Here is a 22,922-nt window from a genome sequence, read left to right on the forward strand (position 1 = left end):
AATAGGAATAGGAATAGGAATAGGAATAGGAATAGGAATAGGAATAGGAATAGGAATAGGAATAGGAATAGGAATAGGAATAGGAATAGGAATAGGAATAGGAATAGGAATAGGAATAGGAATAGGAATAGGAATAGGAATAGGAATAGGAATAGGAATAGGAATAGGAATAGGAATAGGAATAGGAATAGGAATAGGAATAGGAATAGGAATAGGAATAGGAATAGGAATAGGAATAGGAATAGGAATAGGAATAGGAATAGGAATAGGAATAGGAATAGGAATAGGAATAGGAATAGGAATAGGAATAGGAATAGCAATAGGAATAGGAATAGGAATAGGAATAGGAATAGGAATAGGAATAGGAATAGGAATAGGAATAGGAATAGGAATAGGAATAGGAATAGGAATAGGAATAGGAATAGGAATAGGAATAGGAATAGGAATAGGAATAGGAATAGGAATAGGAATAGGAATAGGAATAGGAATAGGAATAGGAATAGGAATAGGAATAGGAATAGGAATAGGAATAGGAATAGGAATAGGAATAGGAATAGGAATAGGAATAGGAATAGGAATAGGAATAGGAATAGGAATAGGAATAGGAATAGGAATAGGAATAGGAATAGGAATAGGAATAGGAATAGGAATAGGAATAGGAATAGGAATAGGAATAGGAATAGGAATAGGAATAGGAATAGGAATAGGAATAGGAATAGGAATAGGAATAGGAATAGGAATAGGAATAGGAATAGGAATAGGAATAGGAATAGGAATAGGAATAGAAATAGGAATAGGAATAGGAATAGGAATAGGAATAGGAATAGGAATAGGAATAGGAATAGGAATAGGAATAGGAATAGGAATAGGAATAGGAATAGGAATAGGAATAGGAATAGGAATAGGAATAGGAATAGGAATAGGAAGTGAAATTGGAACTGGAATTGGAATTGGAATAGGAATACGCATTGGAATTGGAATTGGAATTGGCAATGGAATTGGGATTGGAATGGGAATGGGAATGGGAATGAAAATGGGAATTGGAATTGGAATTGGAAATGGAATTGGAATTGGAATTGGAATTGGAAGTGGAAATGGAATTGGAAATGGAATTGGAATTGGAAACGGAATTGGAATTGGAATTGGAAATGGAATTGGCATTGGAAACGCAATTGGAAATGAAATTGGAAATGGAATTGGTATTGGTCTTGGTATTGGAATTGGAAATGGAAATGGAATTGGTATTGGGATTGGTATTGGAATTGGAGTTGGAGTTGGAATTGGAATTGGAAATGGAATTGGAAATGGAATTGGAATTGGAATTGGAATTGGAATTGGAAATGGAATTGGTATTGGTATTGGAATTGGAATTGGAATTGGAATTGGAATTGGAATTGGAATTGGAAATGGAATTGGGAATGCAGTTGGAATTGGAATTGGAAACGGAATTGGAATTGGAAATGGAATTGGAATTGGAATTGGTATTGGTATTGGAATTGGTATTGGTATTGGTATTGGTATTGGTATTGGAATTGGAATTGGAAATGGAATTGGGAATGGAGTTGGAATTAGAATTGGAATTGGAATTGGAATTGGAAATGGAATTGGAATTGGAATTGGAAATGGAAATGGAAATGGAAATGGAATTGGAATTGCAATTGGAAATGGAATTGGAATTGGACTTGGAAATGGAATTGGAATAGGAATAGAAAAGATTACAGTCTCTTTCTTCATCAAACGGAGTTTTCTTTCGTTATTGGAAGATGCATTTGCTCTTGTCAATTGATAACACCAGACCGTACTGAAGGAACAAAATGAGTTCATTTAGAATTCGCGAGAAGCAAATACCCAGAAATACAGGAGCTCGATGACCTCATTTAATTCCTTTAGTAGCTAGGATTCCTTACTATTTCCGCGAACTCAAAAGTGCATTTCATTCTGGACAGAATATGACATATATGCTAGTGAAGAGATGTAAGTGGAAAGATCGGATAATGTAATATTTTTTCCATACCCATGCATATGTTCCGCTTGTATCTAGTCATTCATATTTATTATCCAAGAATGAGGCCAAGGTGAACAAAGAGCTGAAGAACACAAAGTGACAGCACATCCTTCCTAAAATCTACACACTTCATAACTACAAGAAAGATATGTAATTTGCATAAAGCCCATTTCATAATTTGTCATCTGGAATAAAAGCAAATTGCTCCTGCTAAAGTCTTACAACATATGAGAAGGATAGGATAGGAGAAGCGTGTACATCCTTGCTCCACTTCCTAATTTAGGCATATTCATAATGCGGGATGACACATTCTGGCAACATGTTCAAAAGCTTAAAAGAAAATTTGATTAAAGTTTTGGGGAAATCACGTCCTTAAGCTAGTTACTGGTTTTCATCATGACCTCTATACTTTTCTAGGATTATGGAGGAAGTTGGTTGATTGCAGGGATGCCTTTAAGTAGGTATATAAGAAGATACTCAAATGGGAAAACGTTTCCGCTTCGAAATATACATCCTAAGATAAAAATTACAATGAGAAAATAATTATTGTTTTTACAGTGAAAACTGGGCATAGGCTCTATAGTTAATTTGGATTATTGGCACCTCATACCGATGAGTGCCAAATTATAAATTTATGCAAATTATTGGCGGGGGATGGAATTAATGGAGAATTAGAAATATTTACCTGATTTCAGATTGGAGAAAAGTTAATATCATACAATCGACGTATTGATTTTCATCTTTCCCCATAAATTTGAAAACGGCATCTTTAACTAAACTTGTCGAATAAATTAATATTATAGCACAACTTTGGATTTTTAACTTCCTCGTGCTTTACCGTGTTTACAGAGTGTCCTTTGTAGATATTGAAATCCCTGATTTATTGAGGTAAACTGTAAGATTTACTTCGGAAGAAGCTTCAGCTTTATATCTTCGCATAATTCATGAATCCTTTTTAAATTAGTCAACAATTTTGGGTAATAATTATTATCAATTTGAGATAACATTTTGAGAGAGAGTAGAACGTATTATTTTTAGAAATGAAGGAGCTTAGGAAAAGAGTGAAGTTACAAACCTGGACCCTTGTGTGGTAAATTTTTATTTAGGGTAGTTCTCGTTAAAAAAATTGGGAAACAGGTTTCTTCGATGGTTTGGTTATGTATGTTAATTAACCCTAACCAAAATTCACTTGCTAAAGTTGGTCAGATCATCGAGGTCGATCGGAAACGATTAAATGTTCATCCTAAACAACGCTGTATGGCGATTTCAAAGCCTTGCGATTGCATCCAGATTAGGTGTTTGACAGAGTAAAATGGCGCAACCGGCGGCCAGGACGACCTGACCTCGTTTCTGAACGGAACGCTTGTAGGTTCTATCGATAAAAGCACAAGGACTATACATGACGCCCCGTCTAAGAAAATATCCCAAATTCATTTAATTATCGCGGGATTTCAATTAAAGGATGTTATGTCATTCGCTACAACTGGAGCTAGAGATTGCTAGAGAGCTCAAACAAAAAGTGCTCCCTGGATTTCGCATTCTCATTACAGAATGAACTGTATTATCATGGGAAAGTTGTTCCCAATTTTCAAAATGCAGCATGAGCCAATGTTACTCACACTCCAATTGCTGGTTTCGGCCCCGGAAAACGGAGAAATTGTATCTGCTTTTGCTAAGGCATCCGGCAGTTTGCTGCCCTCAGGATCACATATACTTCCGCCTGAATAATGTCCTAAAGAAAAAGATCACTTCTCACTTTTATCCGAAACGTAGACTCCAGCTCTTCAGACTCTGTTTTCTTTTCGAGCCACTGGTGTAGAAGACCTCTAATATGTATTCCTTCTAGTTTGCCCCGCTTTTTTTCGGTTGGGAATAATGTCTTATCTTTTACGGAACAGATGCATTGAAATCAAAACTCAGAAGACATTACAAAAAGTGAATTTGGCGTTTTCCCAGTTGCTTTCATTACACAGTTTTGAATATACATATCCAAGTGGTTCAAATTGGGTAACAAAATTGAGCTCCATTGAACATCGTGCTTTTAGAAATATCCAGGCACACGGTTCTTTGCAATGAGGCTATACACATATGGCTACTATTCACCCCTTATGGGGTATAGTGCGTCAACTGTATCGCCATCATTCGCGGTGCGTTGAATTGCATTTTAACTTGGTCTAGGACTTTCCGAGATGCGCACACTCCTTCTCTACTATTCTGCACCATGTGGTCTTGGGGGGACCCACTTATTGGTCATCTGAGACGCCATTGCGTACCGTAGCCAGCAATGAAATTCTTAATATAGGACCTATCCACGCTTATTTCCGCCTGCCGATCACACCGCCTAAGGGCGGCCTGCGCAACAACGAAGTGTACTTCAATGATACGTTGCACCCAGATGTTCACGAAGGCTTGGATCTTTTGAGTGACAGGTGGGGTCCCTTTCCATGCGCCATTTCCAAATAGCAGCACAGAAAGATCATTAGTACCGAACAGTCTCAACTTGATCTTGGTGTTGAGACAACTTCAGAATGTGGACAAAGCAGTGAAGGTGGAACTAGCCCTGTTTATAGGTCGAGCAACATCCAGTTCATTGACGCCTTCCTAGATATACAAATTGATACACGCCTTCGATGCTGTGCCTATTAACGTCAGACTGAAAACCGTGGCTTTATTGGTCTTTATCTTCAGTCCAACTCAACTTGCCTCTTTTTTCGCATCCAGAGCCACTTGGTCAAGATCCACGACCCGTTAAGTGGTAGGTAAATAGATGTTATCACCACAGTCGAAGTGCTTGAGGAAAAATATCATGACCCATTAAAATCCTCCAAGCCCTCCGAACAAGGCAACATGAAGAACGTCACTGATAACAAGAACAAATAATATCGGTGATAAGTTGCGACCCTGGCAGACCCCCTTTTGAAGGTCAAATCCCTCTGAAATTTAACCTCTATGAAACACATAATATGTTACGCCATCATATGTCACTCTGATAAAAACTATTAGTTTCGCCAGAGTGCCCCTCCTACATAGAGCGCGCAAGATGCATTCCCTGCTCACGCTCTTGAAAGCCTTCTCTCTTATTTTTATTTTCGGTGTATAATCTGTACTTCAGTTTCATCATCATTATCCTTAATGCTTGGGAAATGACAAGTTTACAGCAACCAGACAACCAGAAACACCAATGATCACTAGGATGTGAATTCAGAGCATTATGATTGAGACGTTGTGTCCGGATAGCTGAGTGGTTAGAGCGCAAGGCTGTCGTACGGAAGGTCGCGGTTCAAATCTCACTGGTGGCAGTGGAATTTGTATTGTGATTTGACGTCGGATACCAGTCGACTCAGCTGTGAATGAGTACCTGAGTCAAATCAGGGTAATAATCTCGGGCGAGCGCAATGCTGACCACATTGCCTCCTAGTGTACCGTTACGGTCTTGAATGAAGTGCTCTAACACGCTTCAAGGCCCTGATCCAACATGGATTGTTGCGCCAACGATTATTATTATTATTATGATTGAGACGTTGGTGTTCTACTGTTGTCAAGCTGTCAGTTGAATTAAAGAAATCGTTGTCGGTTTAACGGTGTGGACCGATACCTTCCTTCATTAAGTGAAGAAGCTGCGCATCAAGGAATGGCAGATCCCCTGCCACTATAATTTAAAAACAATGATAATGCAATTTACATACCCAGAGATCGTCTACGAAACCTTTAAGACAACACGAACCGATGTCATACTAGCTAGATATGCGTTGAAACTTTTTGGAATTTGTTAATCCCACCCCAACCACTTAGTTGTCGATTGTCTTCTAATTAAGAGCAACGAATAGCAATTCTTTTCATCTCTCTCACTTGAAGACAACCTGGAACCATTGGTAAGAATCTTTGCCCTATATTTTTGGTCCACAGGCTCGACTCGCAGTTTCGTCTAGAGTAGCCGCAATTCATGAGACCCTGTCTCACATGTCCTTCACACCTACTTCGCGCACTGTTTCAACATAATCCGAAAGGTATTGATCTCGTCAACCGAGGAGGATCCGGAGCGCAAACCAGCCTGCCACCGAAATGTTTTTCGACGCGTTCCAGTATTCTTTTAGCTATTCTCTTTGCTATAGTAGGAAGCACGCAGATACCCCTCCATTCAAAATTGGTGGAATTTTTTTTTGAAATCTTAGTGATTTTCCCCTTCTTTCACTCTCTGGGAAAGGTGCCAGATTCCCAAGATTTTCGTACGGGTGGAAGCACCCGATCTGCAGTAACTGCAGGCGCAGCGATAAATAATTCTGCGAGGAGGCAGTCCAGCCTAGGGGGCTTTACTTTGTTTGAGTGTATTGATGGCGAAAATGATTTTTCTTCTGTTTGGAGGCAGAGTCCGTATCCGCATCTAGATGACTAGTCATTTGATCCACAAGTCCTTCCTTCATCGGATGTGATACGGTTTAGAACCGTGGTGAAGTGTTCTTTCTACCTCTTCAGCTGCTCATCATCGTGGATAGGCAGATGACCGTTAATATCCCTCACATGACCATCGAAAGATTTGCCTAACTTACAAATTTTCACATTGAACGGTATACACTTCAGAAATCACAGCATTTTTCTGACCAGTGCAATACCAATGTTGTGAAACACATCACGTTCCGTTGATCGATCGACTGCTGTGATTCCTCAGTCAGCTAGAGGGGCGCCTTCGGGACATGGCCAGGATCTACGTAGCACCTGAGGAAAGAGCATTTCTGATGGCGGATCAATACTCATCAATATTGTCAGGCGGGTTATTCAGTGTATCTGTCGTCCGATTAGCAAAGTAGCTCCGGTCAATGCTAAACATGGGAGAGAGGGTCACAGTTCTCCAACCCTGCAAAAGTGATGAACGCAACACGCAAGCGAACGTAAGTGTAGAGTCCACCTACTGGTGGGAGAGCTGTTGATAAGGCAAGAAGGGACTGGTAGTTGCAGAGCATTTTTTTAGGATGGTCGGGGGTAGAAGTATCGAGGTCGTGATTCTCGTTCTTTAGGAAGGAATACGGCGGAATAATCTATCTCGAAATAATCTCCCCCTTAGAGTCTTTTTTAATGTATATATTGAAGGATGTTGTCCGAGGAGGCACTAAGCTTTCGGTAGCTTGTCGTTTATTTTTTAAATTGCTTCAGTATATTGGCAACCTATGCTATTAATGATATCATCTGAAACCCGGTTGTTTTGGAGAAACTGGACTTGAAATAGCTTAGATCTAAAGGAGATGCTGGGCAAAAACGGTGAGCGCATGTCTGCAAAGAAGTTGAATATAAGGGAAAATCGCATCGTGACAGCTGATTTGAGGAACGGTAACGTACTATGTTTGGGTTGGGATTTATGCTTATTTCGCTTCTAATCACCAAATGATCAAGGCAAAAGTGGGTGTTCCTTACTAATAAAATGGGGAATCATCATCATCAACGGCGCAACAACCGGTATCCGGTCTAGACCTGCCTTAATAAGGAACTCCAGACATCCCGGTTTTGCGCCGAGGTCCACCAATTCGATATCCCTAAAAGCTGTCTGCCGTCCTGGCCTACGCCATCGTTCCATCTTAGGCAGGTTCTACCTCGTTTTCTTTTTCTACCATAGATATTGCCTTTATAGACTTTTCGGGTGGGATCATTCTCAACCATACGGATTAAGCGACCCGCCGACCGTAACCTATTGAGCCGGATTTTATCCACAACCGGACGGCTCATAGATTTCGTCATTAAGTAGGCTACGGAATCGTCCATCCTCATGTAGGGGGCCAAAAATTCTTCGGAGGATTCTTCTCTTGAACGCGGCCAAGTGTTCGCAATTCTTCTTGCTAAGAACCCAAGTCTCCGAGGAATACATGAGGACTGGCAAGATCACTGCCTTGTACAGTAAGAGCTTTGACCCTATGGTGAGACGTTTCGAGCGGAACAGTTTTTGTTAGCTGAAATAGGCTCTGTTGGCTGACAACAACCGTGCGCGGATTTCATCATCGTAACTGTTATCGGTTGTGATTTTCGACCCTAGATAGGAGAAATTGTCAACGGTCTCAAAGTTGTATTCTCCTATCTTTATTCTTCTTCGTGTTTGACCAGTGCGGTTTGATGTTGTTGGTTGATTCGTCTTTGGTGCTGACGTTGCCACCATATATTTTGCCTTGCCTTCATTGATGTGCAGTCCAAGATCTCGTGCCAATCACCGCCTGCTCGATCTGGATGAAGGCAGTTTGTACGTCTCGGGTGGTTCTTCCCATGATGTCGATGTCGTGAGCATAGGCCAGTAGTTGGGTGGACTTGAAGAGGATCGTACCTCTTGCATTTACCTCAGCATCACGGATCACTTTCTCGAGGGCCAGGTTAAAGAGGACGCATGATAGGGCATCCCCTTGTCGTAGACCATTGTTGATGTCGAATGGTCTTGAGATTGGACACGTATCATCATGGAAAAGTAGTCCTCAACTTTTAAAATGCAACATTAGCCAATATTACTGACCCTCCAGTTGCTGGTTCCGGCCCTAGCAAAGGGAGAAATTGTATCCTCTTTTGCTAAAGCATCCGAGATTTTGTTTCCCTCTACACATAGTGACCAGACACCCTGAGTAGTTCGACGTATTAAATCCACAACTGGAGTTCAAGAGGTTTCTACATTCCTGACCAATTTTTGGGGTGATCAAAGGATTGCTCGAAGTCCTCAGTGCAGCTTGACTATCACTGCAGTTTGCGTCCCTAAACTTCTCGATCACCCACGTTGTTGCGCTTAGGGTTGCGTATACATGCATTAGCCTGAATATTGTTCTAAGTCTCGTTTTTATCCGAAAGATAGATTGTTGTCAAACAAACAGCAGTCGCGGCATTATCTTACATAAAACGCACGACATAGAAAATCAGGATATATACACTATCTTGAAGCCCCGACCAAAATAGGGCAAACGCTCAAAACTCTGAGGGACAAAATGCCGCCAGGAGTATATAAAGTTCCTTGCTCCTTCTTCAAAGTCTACATAGGGGATACCCGTCGGACGATACAACAATAAAGGGATGAAAAATACAACTGCTTCACAAAGTCAGCCTTAGTGGAGCACAAATTGGTATTGAAGCATCATTTTTCCTTCGACGAGACCGAGGTACTGTCAAAAATTCCTTATATTGCCCCCAAGAACAGGGACAAGCGGTATACCTTAAATTCATGATTGACCTAACCCTGGCGTCTCCCCAATGAAGGAGGATTCGAAACCAGTCTTCTCTGTGTCATTTAAGGTTTGGAGGTATTCCTTAATGCATTGCAAGATGATTTTAGCTATTATCTTTCCGAGGGCATGGAGGTCCATATCCCATGATACACTGATTGGCCATTTCATTCACAAGAGGCGAAACCGAATCTGATACTGTTAAGAGTCGTGGTTAAGTGTTCTTTCCAACACTTCAGCAGCTCCTTATCGTGAATGAGGACTCGACCGTTAACGTCCTTCATAGGACCATTGAAATGTTTGCAACCACGTGCAAATTCTTTCTTAGTACGGTATACGCCTTTAAAATCATTGTGATCTACGGCAGCTTCCGCTTTGCTGACCAGTTCAATAACAAATTTCCTTTTGTCACAGCATGACAGTGAACTCTTCGGAATTTTGGCACGGTATGAGAGTTTGAGCGCATCACGGCCGCCATCACTCGCAGCGGTCAATAGAGCGCTCAACCCCTTCCGATCACCGACCCGCTTCCACGATTCCGCAGCCAGCTAGATCATATGACGCCCCTTCGGGACGTGGCTGGCAACCTACGTAGCATCCGGGAGAAGAGCATTTTTGCTCATCAATATTCTCAGGTGGGTTACTCAGTGTATCTGCCGTCCGATCAGCAAGATAGATTTCCCTCCGTCGAGCGACAGGATGATACAAGCGGTCAATGTTGAACTTCGCGAGTCGCAGTCCTCCAACTCTGCGGGAAGTGGTGGACGCAATATATAAGCGAACGTAAGCGAGCATCAGATAGTGATCCCTTGTTACTCACATCCAGTGGTAAATTTGATTGCTCGTAAGGTGTTGATCAGTTAAAACCCAACTGATCTTGAACTCTATGGTCGAAAAATGTGCCACCAATGACGAGGCTATAGAAATCCAAGTCTCCCACCATTGCCAATCCTGTCGTCAAAACCCCTGAAAGGCTGACTTGTTTAGCGTTTAGAATACGAATTCAGGGCTTCAAAGATATTCGAAGTCATCCTCATTGTACTTCCGCGGAAGATAACCGTTTGTCACTTTTGGAGAGCGGGGGTAGATTCAAATTTCTATCGGTATGGATAAAGCCCATCCAAATATAAATTCAGATTGGCTTGGCCGCCTATATAGTAGCGAGGTGTAAGCTACGAGGTCATCGACGTTTTGAAGGATCTTGATGGGATTGTAGTTAGAAGCGTGCTTGGGAATCTGTGCTGTGAAGAGTAAGAAGAGAATTGCGGGAATAACGAACCTTTTTGGGAGTCCAGCATGACTGGCGTAGGGGATGGAGAGCTGTTGTTGAACTTTCACTTGGGGTTGGTAATAATTCAGAAGGTTAGAGATTCTTCTGAAAATTTAGAATGTTATTGAGCTTATAGATCAGGCCGTATTGCCATGTGGAACCAAAAGCTTTGTTTATGTCGAGGAAGCAAGCTATTGTAGGGGTCTTGCGGTTAACCATGAGGAAAATTTCGGTTTTGAGAATACAAAAGACGTGGTCAACTGAATAATTTGTTCTGCTGGTAAACTGGTATTTAGGGGTAGTTTAGGTTGTTTAATCAGAGCATTTTTTGAGGATAATGGTTGCAATTTTGTCAAACCTGGATTTTTTCCAAGGATGGAAGTATCGTGGTCGTGGAGATCATTCTTTAGGAAGAAATACTGCCGAGAATATCTGCTTTTAAATAATCTTCGCTGTAGGTTCCTTCGTGGTGTATATCTTGAAGGTTGTCACCCGTGGGGATGGTGAAATTTCGGTAGTTCATCGCCCACTTTTTGAATTGCTTCGGTGGACTGGAATCCTGTGCTATCAATGAAATCCTCCTCCACTGACGCAAGAGCTTAGGGATCTAGTGGCGTATGCAGAATCAAGTGGTCTCGAGCTCAACATATTTATTGGGGCAGTGGCAAATGCAATCCAAGAGGAGAGAAGCTATTTGATTTCATCACTTCAGCTGGTCTTATGACTGCAAACGTAGGGTGCTCCCCTACATTCGTGGGACCGAGAAGAAGCAAAGTAAAAGACCTAACAATCTATAATTCAAAAGTGTTCGAGTTGATTACACACTGGCGAGTGCTAGACGAGGTTTCACTGTCAGATCACTGATACTTAGAATTTAATCTGACTATTGAGGGCGAACAATCTGCAATACAAAGACTGAACCCTAGGAAAATGGATTGGACAAAGTTCAATGAACTTCTTGGCAATAAAGTACTGGACTAAGGACTCTTGCTGTCCTTTGAACATTTCAAGGCATCTGGCATAGATGGTATCTATCCGGCAATGCTTAAGGAGGGTATGGAGCACTTAGAGCAATATTTTTCGAAGATGTCTTGCTCTGAGGTACGTGCCTTCCACTTGGCAAAAGGTTAAGGTAGTCTTCATACCAAAACCTTGGAAAGATGACTATTCTAACCCAAAGAAATTCAGGCAGAGCTTGACTTCATTCTTGCTGATAGTTTTGGAGAGGCTGGTGGAGCGTTGCATTCGTGGAAACGCACTTAGGTCGCACCCACTTAATGAAAACCAACATGCTTATATGCGTGGAAAGTCCTGTGCGTCTGCTCTTCATTTTTTAGTTACAAAGATAGAGGATGCAACTTTGAATGGTGAGTACGCGATGGGTGTGTTCGTGGACATTGAAGGGGCTTTTGATCGTGCGCCTTTTCAAAAACTTTGTGATGGTGTTGATGATGTTTTAATTAAGTGGACCCATGCTGTGCTAAGGCAGAGATTGCTGTGCGCCGAGGTGGGTGTCGATCGCTATCTTACTGCAGAAGCAACGAAAGGTTGCCCCCAAGGAGGTGTCCTTTCGCCACATCTGTGTAATACAACACCACGTTGAGACCCGGAGGAATCTGTTTGCTTGAGCGCAACTACAACCCCCGTCAAGCTCCCACTAGGGGGCCAACCGGAAAAAACCGAGCTGAATGCACGTAGAATAGGAGTTCACCTGAAGTATGTGAGTTCAGGGGCTATCCCATGGTACCATTATACCACTGGTAAGGTTTCGTGACTATTGCCACTTCAGATGAGTCCCCGTGCAGACTTGGGTCTGATTGCCCTAATTAGGCCTTTGGAGCATTCGCGAACTGCATCACGGTCGGATATAGCGTCTCCTGGTGCCACCACTATGGAGGTTCTCCTCAAGCACTTGGTTTTGGTTCGGCCGACAGGGTTGTCGGCCCGTCTTCCTCCCCACCACCTGTGAGCACCGGTAGAAGTCACAGTTCCTTACGGACCAGATAGGGAGCATCGGACTAAAGTGGGGAATGTATCCCGCTGCAAAACTTGTCAAACAAGAAATTATGTCCGCCTCCTAAAGCTAGGGATCAATATTTGCTACATGAGTGCAGCTCGACGGCGCAGAAGGATATGACGGTGGAGAGGTCGTCCCGGTAAAAAAACTGGTTAAGGCAGTAGAGAGAAACTAGATATACGAGGTAGAACGTACTTTCTATTGAGAGGATAGTCACCTCGGAGGACTTCTGGACATTGGTGGGTAGAAAAAGCTGCATCGCTAAGGGACTTGGAGGAAACTAGTATTACAGTACCCCCGGTAAAGTGTGTGGTTGACTGGTTAGGGTGGTGTCTGTCGGTACGAAAAAGCTAAAATTGCGAAATGAGGGCTTATGAATATAATGCAGTGTGTGGTTCCATACAGGAGCGCTTTTCGAAAATTGTGTTCACCGAGGACCAGTTCGAACTAGTGCCTACGAGCCTGGCTGGCTACAGGTTGATGTTGAACTCAATGATCCTGGCATCCATGGTTGAGCATTGTGTTGAACATCATCATAAACTGCTGGGATTGCTGGGCGATCCAACCGAAATAGTTTAAGTATATTAATAGCAAACCTGAAACATATTAACAACAGAGACTTCTATTCATTCCTAAATATTTCCTACATTTTATTTTCATTTGACTTCTTGGAATCATTCATAGAAATGTTTGTCGATCGCAGTTATTTGATTGTAGCCATGAAATTATACTCGTATCTGCACAACAATTTTAGATCTTCCTTCAACGGCTTTATGAACGTAGTCCTTTAGTTTTATTTATATTTTTATGTATTTTTAGCCATTTGCGAAGATCTTTGTACATAAACTTTTAAATATTCTATTTAACACAGATCCTAGTCGTTGAATATTGTTTTAATTTGGCTTTTCAATGCAAATATAATTCAAATGTAAACATTTTCATTTTTGTGTTTAACGTTCGAAACTTCCCACAGTGCTTTCAATCCCTAAATATAAAATTATATAGATTTTCTATATAGAGATCGTTTACAGAAAATCATTATATGAAACAATAAAAAAACAGTTCTCTAGACTGCTGAACTATTGGAGTTTTTGTCCTTCGAAATTGAATCCAAAATCAATCAAGCAAGAAACTAAGATGCTCCCAAAAGGAGCTAGTTGTGAAGCAATTGGCAGAGGAGCCAAGAGAACTATTTTAACATTTTTTAATGTTCCCAATTGCATTTTATCTTATTCTTTCTCATTGTTTAAAAAAAAAAACATTTAAAAGATGTTTATTCAAAAATGTTGATCTTCCTTAAATTTTTGACTCCTCTGAAACTATTTTATACTAACAGATATTTCCTTTCGATTTATTCCCTTTGCGTTCGCGTTATATTTACTCCTCCTGGTGGATGAAAACCTGCGATTGAATGAACGTCAGGGTAATGCCGCCAATTCATCGGAAACATCGATGGCAACACAACCGGGAGGTTCAGTGACGTCACGGGCAGCATCGGAAAGTAGATCGGGACCGCCAGGATCGAGTAGTGGTGCCACAGGTAATAGCAGTGGTAGTACAGTGACGGGTGCAAAATTTCGCCATGGCCTCTTGCAGCTTATGATTCACACTATAGATCCGCTACATGATGGTGAGTTTGTTGTCCATTCAAAATTTTGTTGTGTATTTGATGTTGTGTATTTGTTATTGATCCCTTTTACTTTTTCCCCTGTAAAGTATCCCTTATTCAATGTGTGGTAAGGTTGCGGAATGATATGTGATGTTTCGTTTCATAAAATATAAATTTAATTCTCTGTGATTGTAGTAATAGTACCGGGAAACAGTAAACACTTTAAGATTCTTTACAAAATGAGCTACCCGTCAGAGCTAGAAGACTCAACTCCCAGCGCATTGTTCGAAATTTTATGGTGGAGAAAAATCATTGCACATCTTCGACCATTGACGGTAATTGTGCGAAAAAAATTCCGCCCGTAAGGTCTGGTGTCAGTGCGGTATACATATGTGAGACAGTGTATTGGTGTTTCGAGCACATTGCTGCAAGCATATGGCGTTGCAGAACGATTTATGGCTTGTCACATGAGTGAGGAAAACACACACAAGAAAACAATCTAAGCGATATATTACCATATTAACTACATGGGTCACGGGCTAGCTAGCTACGTTGTCGGTATTCAAAAGATACACAATGATATTCCGTGCCCCTTTGTCGCTCGATTTGCTCCTCTTGTATACAGTCTTCTTGCATCAGAGTATTGAGTTCCTGGAATTTTTTATGGGATTTGCTCCTCGCACAGCCGCTGATTTTGCTGTAATAAAAGACTATCATACTAATGTGGAACACCTCTGGCGAAACCGTAGTGCAGCTGCTTCCTCAACAATCGTCTCTAGAATCTTCTTCGAGGATATCATGGGTTAGATCTAAATAATTCCAGCCTACTATTGGGGCTCTTCAGAGAATAACAGTTCAGTATTACAAAAGCAAGTAACATTCCTGAGGTAGTATCTCACTTTAACATAGAACATCTCGATGTGTTAAAAAAATCAGCCTAGATTGAATATCCTGTTCCAATCCAAGGATTCGAATGTAAGATTTCTTGTCCCAGCACAGTAAAATGGATAGAGATGTCGGCTTAGAATTTATTCACCCTCAAAAGTCTTCGCAGACGGCCCCGTTTCTGTAATCGTAATTCCAACAAATGAGGATGTAAAGACGGTAAGCTAAGGAGGATAGCCAGGTGAAATCCATTCCATATTTCTTCATTTTTTTCAAGCTAGAGCTGCTTATAACGTCAACCGTTTTGTAGAAGATTAAGGCCTCGGATCGATTGATCGTTTCGAAAAAAGAAACTGAAATAAATAACAAAGGAGGTCTAAAGGTTATATACAACTCGTTAGAATAACTGAAACTAGATGCAAACACCTTGAGTATGCATGCCAAAAGGCAGCCAGTGCCACCACGGCACTTGCAAAAATGTTGCCAAATATTGGTGGACCGAAACATTGCCGGAGGTTGGTGCTAGCCGGAGTGGTGCGCTCCATCCTGCTCCACTCGTCGCCTGTGTGGGCAGAGGCGCTTGCAAACTCTCAGAGACGGAAGCAGGTGAACTCGGTTTACCGGCGGATGGCTTTGAGGGTTTGCAGTGCTTTTAGAACTACATCAGATGAGGCAGTATTGGTGGTGGCAGGCATGATCCCGGTCGACATTCTGGCCAAAGAAATGAGTGTCCTGTACAATGCAAGACATATGGAGGGGCATGCACAGCGTAGAAATGCGGCAAGATCAGAGTCGCTTGATCTCTGGCAATGCAGATGGGACGAGTCTACGAAAGGTCGGTGAACGCACAGGCTCATTCCCAACATTAGGGTGTGGCTTGAGCGAAAACATGGGGAGACCAACTACCACATTATCCAGTTCCTCACGGGACACGGTGGTTGCTACAGGCAGTATCTGCACCGCTTTGGGTTGGATGATTCTCCAAACTGTCCCAGATGCGATGGCATACCGGAGGATCCAGAGCATGTGATGTTTCACTGCCCACGATTCGCGATGGAGAGAAGGAACTTAAACCAGGTGTTGGACAGGAGCGGGACCCCGGAGAGCTTGGTTACTGAGATGCTGGAGTCCGAGGAGAAGTGACTTGCGGTTGGCTCCGCAATCATCCAAATGCAGGAGGAGTTGCTGAAGGAATAAAGAAGGAGGAAGCTGCAAATAGGAGAAGGATGAGTGCCTAAGAGCAAACCTACCCCGCGAAGTAATACCTCAATGGTGGTCCCGCGGGGCTGGGGCTGGAGAGACCGGGGGTGGTTTTTAGTGGGTGTGAATTCCATACGCACCCGCTGTAGTTCCGGCGTTCGGGCGGCGGAGCTGCGGCGGAAAAAAAAAAGATGCAATGACAGCAGACGTCTCATAATAAATTGGTATATGCTTGCCTGAAATGGCAGTGAATCTGCTATGTTTGCAGCAAAAATAACACTCACTCACCAAATAGTAACTCCTCACAAAGAGAGGAAGATATCAGAAAGTTCAGAGTTAAGTCCATTTTCTACATCAACGCGGTTAAAAGGATCGCACCGACCATATTGGACAAGAAAAGCTAGGAAAACCGGATGATGGATAAACAGGAGAACGGCCGCACAGAAGACTCACGACCGATTCTTTATCACAACTCGAAGAACAGGTGGACGGAATTATAAAGGAATGTCAATTACTTTTCCGAACCAACACACTAAACATCTCAAACCCAATACCGCCTAGGATCAAGGAACTCCTGAAGATCCATAAATTAGGCAAAACGATGAGGAAAATCGTTTCCATGGAACTATCTCCCAAGCATCAGATAGTCAAATTGTTAGTGAAGGAATTCCAAAATTTAGAAGTCTATTTCAGACTAGATCGGTCGAATATTCAGGAGAGTTCTCCAAGGTTCTTCAGTTGACTGAGAAAACTGAAGAAGATGAAGTCTTAGTATCTTTCGACGTCAAGGCTCTTTTGCCGAGAATCCCGGTTTAAGAAGCAACCACTCTAGAAGAAGATTGATTACATCAACGACCATGATGCCAAGTGGTTGGAAGAAAACGATGTCGAAAAACGATTGACTTCCTCAATAGACTGCATCCCAGAATAGAGTTCGCCCTGAAGACTGAAAAGCACGGTTAATTACCATACGTGGACCAGCTGTTGAGAAGGAAGCGGGAAAGGAACATTCCAGATTTACAGGGAACCAATGGACTCCGAACGAGTTATCTCCAGCAATCCGAACTACGTTCATCAACACAAAGTCGCATCCTTCAACCACATAATTCACCGAATACTAACCCTTCCCGTTTCCTCGGAGGGCATTTTGAAAAAGACGAAACAAGTTTCTAAGATCGCCACACTGAATAGACGCACCGGTTGGATTATCAGCAGCTTGATTACCCAACGAATGAAGGCTCTTCAACGGGAAGGACTCATCAATTTGACTCCCCCAAATGGAAAAAAGCAATGGAATTCAACGAAATTTTGGGTTTCTTTGGGGCAACATTACTTGGATGTCGTTTTTAGCAGTGGGGGCAACCAGTTCAAACACCTTTTAGGATAAACCAAGGATTCAATTGATCAAATGGCCAAGCCTAGAATATATCAAATTTTCTGCGCAGATTGCAGAAAAGTATATATCAGACAAACCAGAAGAAACGTGAAAACTCATCTTGGGAAAAACACCTGAAGACGTAGATGTAACGGAAGAGGATGTGACAGTCTATAAATTGAAGGTACCCTAACATATCGTCCTAAATAACCACATGGTTTCCAGGGAGTAGCACATAAGGAATAGAAGGAAGTTAGACGTGGCCGAAAGTGTATAGAACACCGGAAGATGAATTTCTCAACAGCGCTACTCCTGGCTCTTCAAATTCATAAGGACACAATTATAACATTGGTCTATTGGAGAGAAAAGAAGTCAGGAGGAAAGAGTCAATGAGAGGGCCTTGAAGTGTGTTAGAGCACTTCCTTCAAGACCGTAACGGTACACTAAGAGGCAATGTGAGGTTAATTACCTTTCCTTTTTTCCTCACCCTGGTGTACTACAAGGAGCCATCCTGGCTCCACAACTGTTTTTACTCTTCATCAACGGGTTTCTCTCCCTCCTAGGCAGTCAAATACAAATACAATTTTGAAATCCGTGGGAAACAGAGTAAGAGACGTATACAATAAAACTAAGCGCCCGAATTACGATCCCTAGGAGGCGGATCAAGTAAATTGCTGGAGCTGTGAAAATAACCCCGATAATCACAACTAGCATGAGGGAAGATTTTGAAAGGAGTTGCCCCCAAAGGACTATAGTGGAACTCAGATTTGGCAAGACGGAGGAAAACAAGAAGGATACTCCTCAATCGAGCTATAAAATCCGATTTAGAAATTGCATTCGGTACAAAGAGGTTTAGAGAGCTCTCCAGAAGAGCATGAGATCGGCTAAACGACCATCATGGAGAGGCTTCTGCGAAAGGACTAACTATTTTTAGGCAACCTAAAAGCTGAAGATGATCCCTGTCAAAGAACACAGCCAAAACCTCGGTTATCTACTACAGAGTGGGAGGTACACATAAAGCGATGAAGAAACAGCAAACCATTTCCTTGAGGTGTACTTTCCAGGCATGCAAACGGAGACAGCACTCCATGAGCTAACGGAAAAAATTGAGAATGCGGTGTCCGATAAAGAAATGGAATGAAAATGCCATAGCTCCTGGAGGATACAAAGTTCTTCGTACAATCTAGTCGTAATAATTATCGGCATATAATTCACAGTTGGTGCTTTCGTGGGGCAACTATATGTCATCCACCTTATCAGAGGTGGAAATCCAGCTGGTAAAAATAGTCAAGTATTTAGGAATACTACGCGGAGCGCTTTATTCGAAGTTATCATAAATCCACCTCCCATTTACTGAGTGGAAGTGGAAAGTAGTTCGATACCTTTCGCTTGTGCGTAGGCATCTCGAAATTCCTTGACAAACATTATATGGCCCAGATGCCTGCCAATCATATTGCTTCCAGATTTGTCTTTGAACAGGCGTAAGGCCAAAGGAGAAGGATGATCCATAAATGGCCACGAGTCTTTTAGGATTATAGACCTAATAATCTTCAAGACATAATACATAAGCTGGGGAAAATAAGTGGTCCGATCAGCGCCAACAAGACCACCGGTTTGGGTGGCACCCTTAACAGAACTTTGAAGCTGGCAGTCAAGACTAGGCCCGAACTTTTTGCTAATACTTTTGAGTGCCCAGTGGAAAAAGCAAATGTTTGTTTGCTTCCCAAACCAAGAAGTCAATTGGAGACCCAGCATCATATCGTCGTATTTGCCTGTCGGATGCAATGGGAAAGATGATGCAGCGTTATCTACAACAAACCCCTACCCATCATCATCATAAAGAACAATGGCTTCTTGGAGGACCACTTTGGCTTCCGACGTGTCAACTCTCCGGTGGATGCAATAAGCATGGTTGTGAATCTGGCAAAAGGCGCATTCGTTTCTGGCGATTGGTGTACCTTGTTGGTATTGGATGTCAAAAACGCATTCAACTCGGCCAATTGGACCAGAATTGAGGAGGCATTGACATAAGTGTTCCTGGGTATTCAGGGAATTTAGTTGAAAATTACCTCTCTATGCCTCTTTGGTGCTGGACGGATAAGGGCCCTAAAGTATACATTGCCACGGCGGGAGTATCACAGGCCTCGGTACTAGGTTCCCCGTTGTAGAATGACATGTATAATGGGATGCTTGCTCTACCCGTCTCAGAGGGTACTACAATCGTCGGCTTTGCGGATGATCTAGCTATGGTTGTTTCAACAAAGCACCCGGAGATTGTGGTAGTCTATGTGATGGAAATAGAGCGGTGAAGTTGTGGCTAAAAAGAGTGGAACTGATCTTGGCGGACGCGAAAATGGAAACGGTTTTAATAACGAATCGAGATTTCTTCTAGCCTTAATGGTACGGTCCATCTTGCTTTACTCGTCACCTGTGTGTGCGAAGGCATTTGCAAACTCTCAGGGACGGAAACAGGTGAGTTCAGTTTACCGGCTAATCGTTTTTATGTTTTGCAATGCTGTGAGAACCACTTCAGATGAGGCTGTGATGGTGGTGGCGGGCATAATGCCTATTGAAATTCTGGCGAAAAAAGTGAGTGTGCTGTACCAAGACGTAGGGGGGGGGGGCACAAAGAACGCATGTGGCAAGGTCAGAGTCGAATGATCTATGGCAACGTAGATGGGATGAGTTTACAAAAAGTCAACGAATGCACAATCTTATTCCCAAAACTAGGATGTGGCTTGAGCGGAAACATGGGAAGACCAACTACCACATTAACCAGTTTCTCTCGAAACACGGTGGTTGCTACAGGCATTATCTGAGTTGGTACACCATACATAAATGGTGGTCCCGCGGTGCGGTGCAACTAGCGCGGATCTGTCTTTCTAAGATTTTGTACATCTGTCTACGCACTGATATATGAACCAACACCTTCAAGGTTATGGTTCGGATAGGAAGAGTGCAGTGATCCGCCAAACGGAGAACCTTGTTTTTGTTGGTATTTATCTTCAGGAAGGACTCTACTTGCCTCCTCCAAATCTAGAGCTATTTCTGTAACGTCCATGAGTCGGTGCGAGGGTAAACAGATGTCATCAGCGTAGTGGAGCTGTTTCACGAGAAACATGCTGATCTACTGAAGCCCCTCACATCCTCCGGCCAACGCTGAGTGAGAGACGTCACCAATGAGAAGAAATAGTATCGCCGACTGAATACAACCTTGATAAACTTCGCTTTCAACTTCATATGACGTTTTACGTCATCATAGGTTGTCCTGATAATAGATATTAGGTTCACCTAATTGTCCCTCCTGCGTAGGCAATCCTGATGCATCCCCTTTTAGCGTAGTCTAAAGCCTTCTCTAAATTGATAAATGGCAGATGATGCAGAAATTTGAGCTCCAAAATGTCCTGAAGGATATTGATTTGGCTGACCAAAGTGGATCGAGAACAGAAACCAACCTGTTCTATGTTGCTCAGACTTACAAGATATTTTCTGATGAGGTAGGATAGCTTTAAACATCATCTTATCGAAAGAAGTCAGCACATAAATACGTCCCCAATTGTCACACTAAAGGCAGTTGGAGCGGTGACGTAGTCCAGGACGCCAGACAGCTTTTAGGGGTATCGACTTGACGGACCTTGGCGTAAAAACCAGGATGTTCATTTAGGCAGGCCTAGACCGGATTCCGTTTTTTACGCCAAGGACGATGATAAAACAAGTCAGTGGAGAGAGAGAAGCGTATGAAGATGTGGCCGACTAAGCCTATAGAAGGAAGGAAATTTCACAATATCTAAATCTCTAAAATTCGCTATTTTAAATGCAGCCTGAACCCAATTGATCCCGAATACCTGGAATATTTCTACCACCATAATAATGATTATACTTGGCGAGGCTTAGAATAATGCGAAAATTCAATTATTCCTACAAAGAGTTTTTAAAAAAGAAAAAATAAAAACCCCAGAAAGAGGCTTACAAGACTATAATAAAGGATTCCGGATGTAATTCAAATTTTCTGGTATATTACCTATCATTCCGCATCACTTTGAGTTTTTCCTTTACTTGTGGTTGCGTTTTTGAATGAAAGAACTTACAAATGGGTGAATGTGAATTGGTATTTTGTTGTATTGTACAGGAAGTGAGGACCCTTTTTTCAAAAAACCATTCAAAGTCTCGGCGGTACAGGAGTATCGTTGGATACTTTTTCGTAAAGATATCCTGAAATCTAATCCTCCGAAAGAATTGCCTGTTTTACGTTTCTTTAAAGGATGGGTTACTTAGTTACTAATCCGAATGGGCTTTCTAATATTACGCTGATGCACTCTCATCTTTTAAGTCCCGGTGCCTAAAAAAGATATGGCGTTTCCCGAATGGTACCATTGCCGATAACATCTCAACAATTAAGTAACTATGATTTCAGGGGATGACAAAAATGCACTTGCTATTTCACTGGAACAGTTTGTTGATGATGTGAGAGGGAGTGAGTTGTCTAAAAGGACCCCCTCCACATTCCCGAGCCTGGCTAGCACAGGGGCGTGTAAGCACCTGTCGACGGAACACTTCGCTTCCCCTCAATCTAAATTATTAGACATTAGAGCTTAGGGGAACGTGCAGGTAGAAACCTATGCAGACACCGTGGAGTCTTGGGGAAAAAAGAGCCTTTTAGTACAGGTAAAATCTCGAAATCCAAGGAAAATAGTACAGGAAATATGCCCATATGAAAGGGGGCTCGCTTATCCTTGGAATAGTTAGTGCACTAGGCATCAGTGAACGGTTTTTTAGATGTAATTAATATCGCTTAATGAAGAATAAGATATTATGCCACACTAGACTCGCTTTTATCCCGTTTTGAGTAATCAATGAATAGACATTTTCGACACGATGGAATGCAGCAAATCTGCAATTTTAATTCTTACCCCCACCTCCAGTCGGAGCTGTTTTTTACATTCCACAGGAACGAAATGTTAAATAGATTTAGCGGCTTAATGAATGTTATCCACTACATGCGGGGAACCATACATGGAAATCTATTCGTAGAGGTCTTCCATGTGAAAATAACAGACCTAATTGGAGCTGAATTCAGCTGAAAACTTGTAAAAGTTTAGATATCCACACTGAGCGTCTAGGATGTGTATAATCATCATCTTCATTACTTCTGCTCTGTATATTCTAATGAGTAAATCCCATGTGACGCACATTTCTAATAGGGCACCTCCTCACCCTCTACGCGGATTCAATCTGGGGGATGGTCCCTTAATCATCGCAACCAAATTACCACCGCATTAGGCTTCCATGTTCAGATGAGCGAATGAGGATAAGAAGAGGATCCTTTCCGCTTGAAGTTTAGTTTGTTTCAATAAAACTTGGGTTATAATGCACTTCGAGGGGT

The 22,922-nt window shown here is 42.2% G+C and overlaps 1 protein-coding gene across 10 annotated transcripts in view; it reads left to right on the plus strand.

Annotated features, from left to right (window-relative positions):
* LOC119650609 (sodium/potassium/calcium exchanger Nckx30C) overlaps window positions 1–22,922 on the plus strand; it is a 282,153-nt gene that overhangs the window by 176,966 nt on the left and 82,265 nt on the right. For 7 of the 10 annotated variants that reach the window (XM_038053479.1, XM_038053481.1, XM_038053486.1 and 4 more), the window contains exon 3: window positions 13,860–14,100. In XM_038053479.1, the coding sequence (XP_037909407.1) occupies window positions 13,860–14,100 (241 nt within the window). The remainder of the gene's footprint in view (window positions 1–13,859; window positions 14,101–22,922) is intronic. The other 3 variants (XM_038053482.1, XM_038053485.1, XM_038053488.1) reach the window with 2 other exon arrangements.

Source organism: Hermetia illucens, chromosome 3 (assembly GCF_905115235.1).
Source record: "Hermetia illucens chromosome 3, iHerIll2.2.curated.20191125, whole genome shotgun sequence".
Classification (NCBI taxonomy): domain Eukaryota; kingdom Metazoa; phylum Arthropoda; class Insecta; order Diptera; family Stratiomyidae; genus Hermetia; species Hermetia illucens.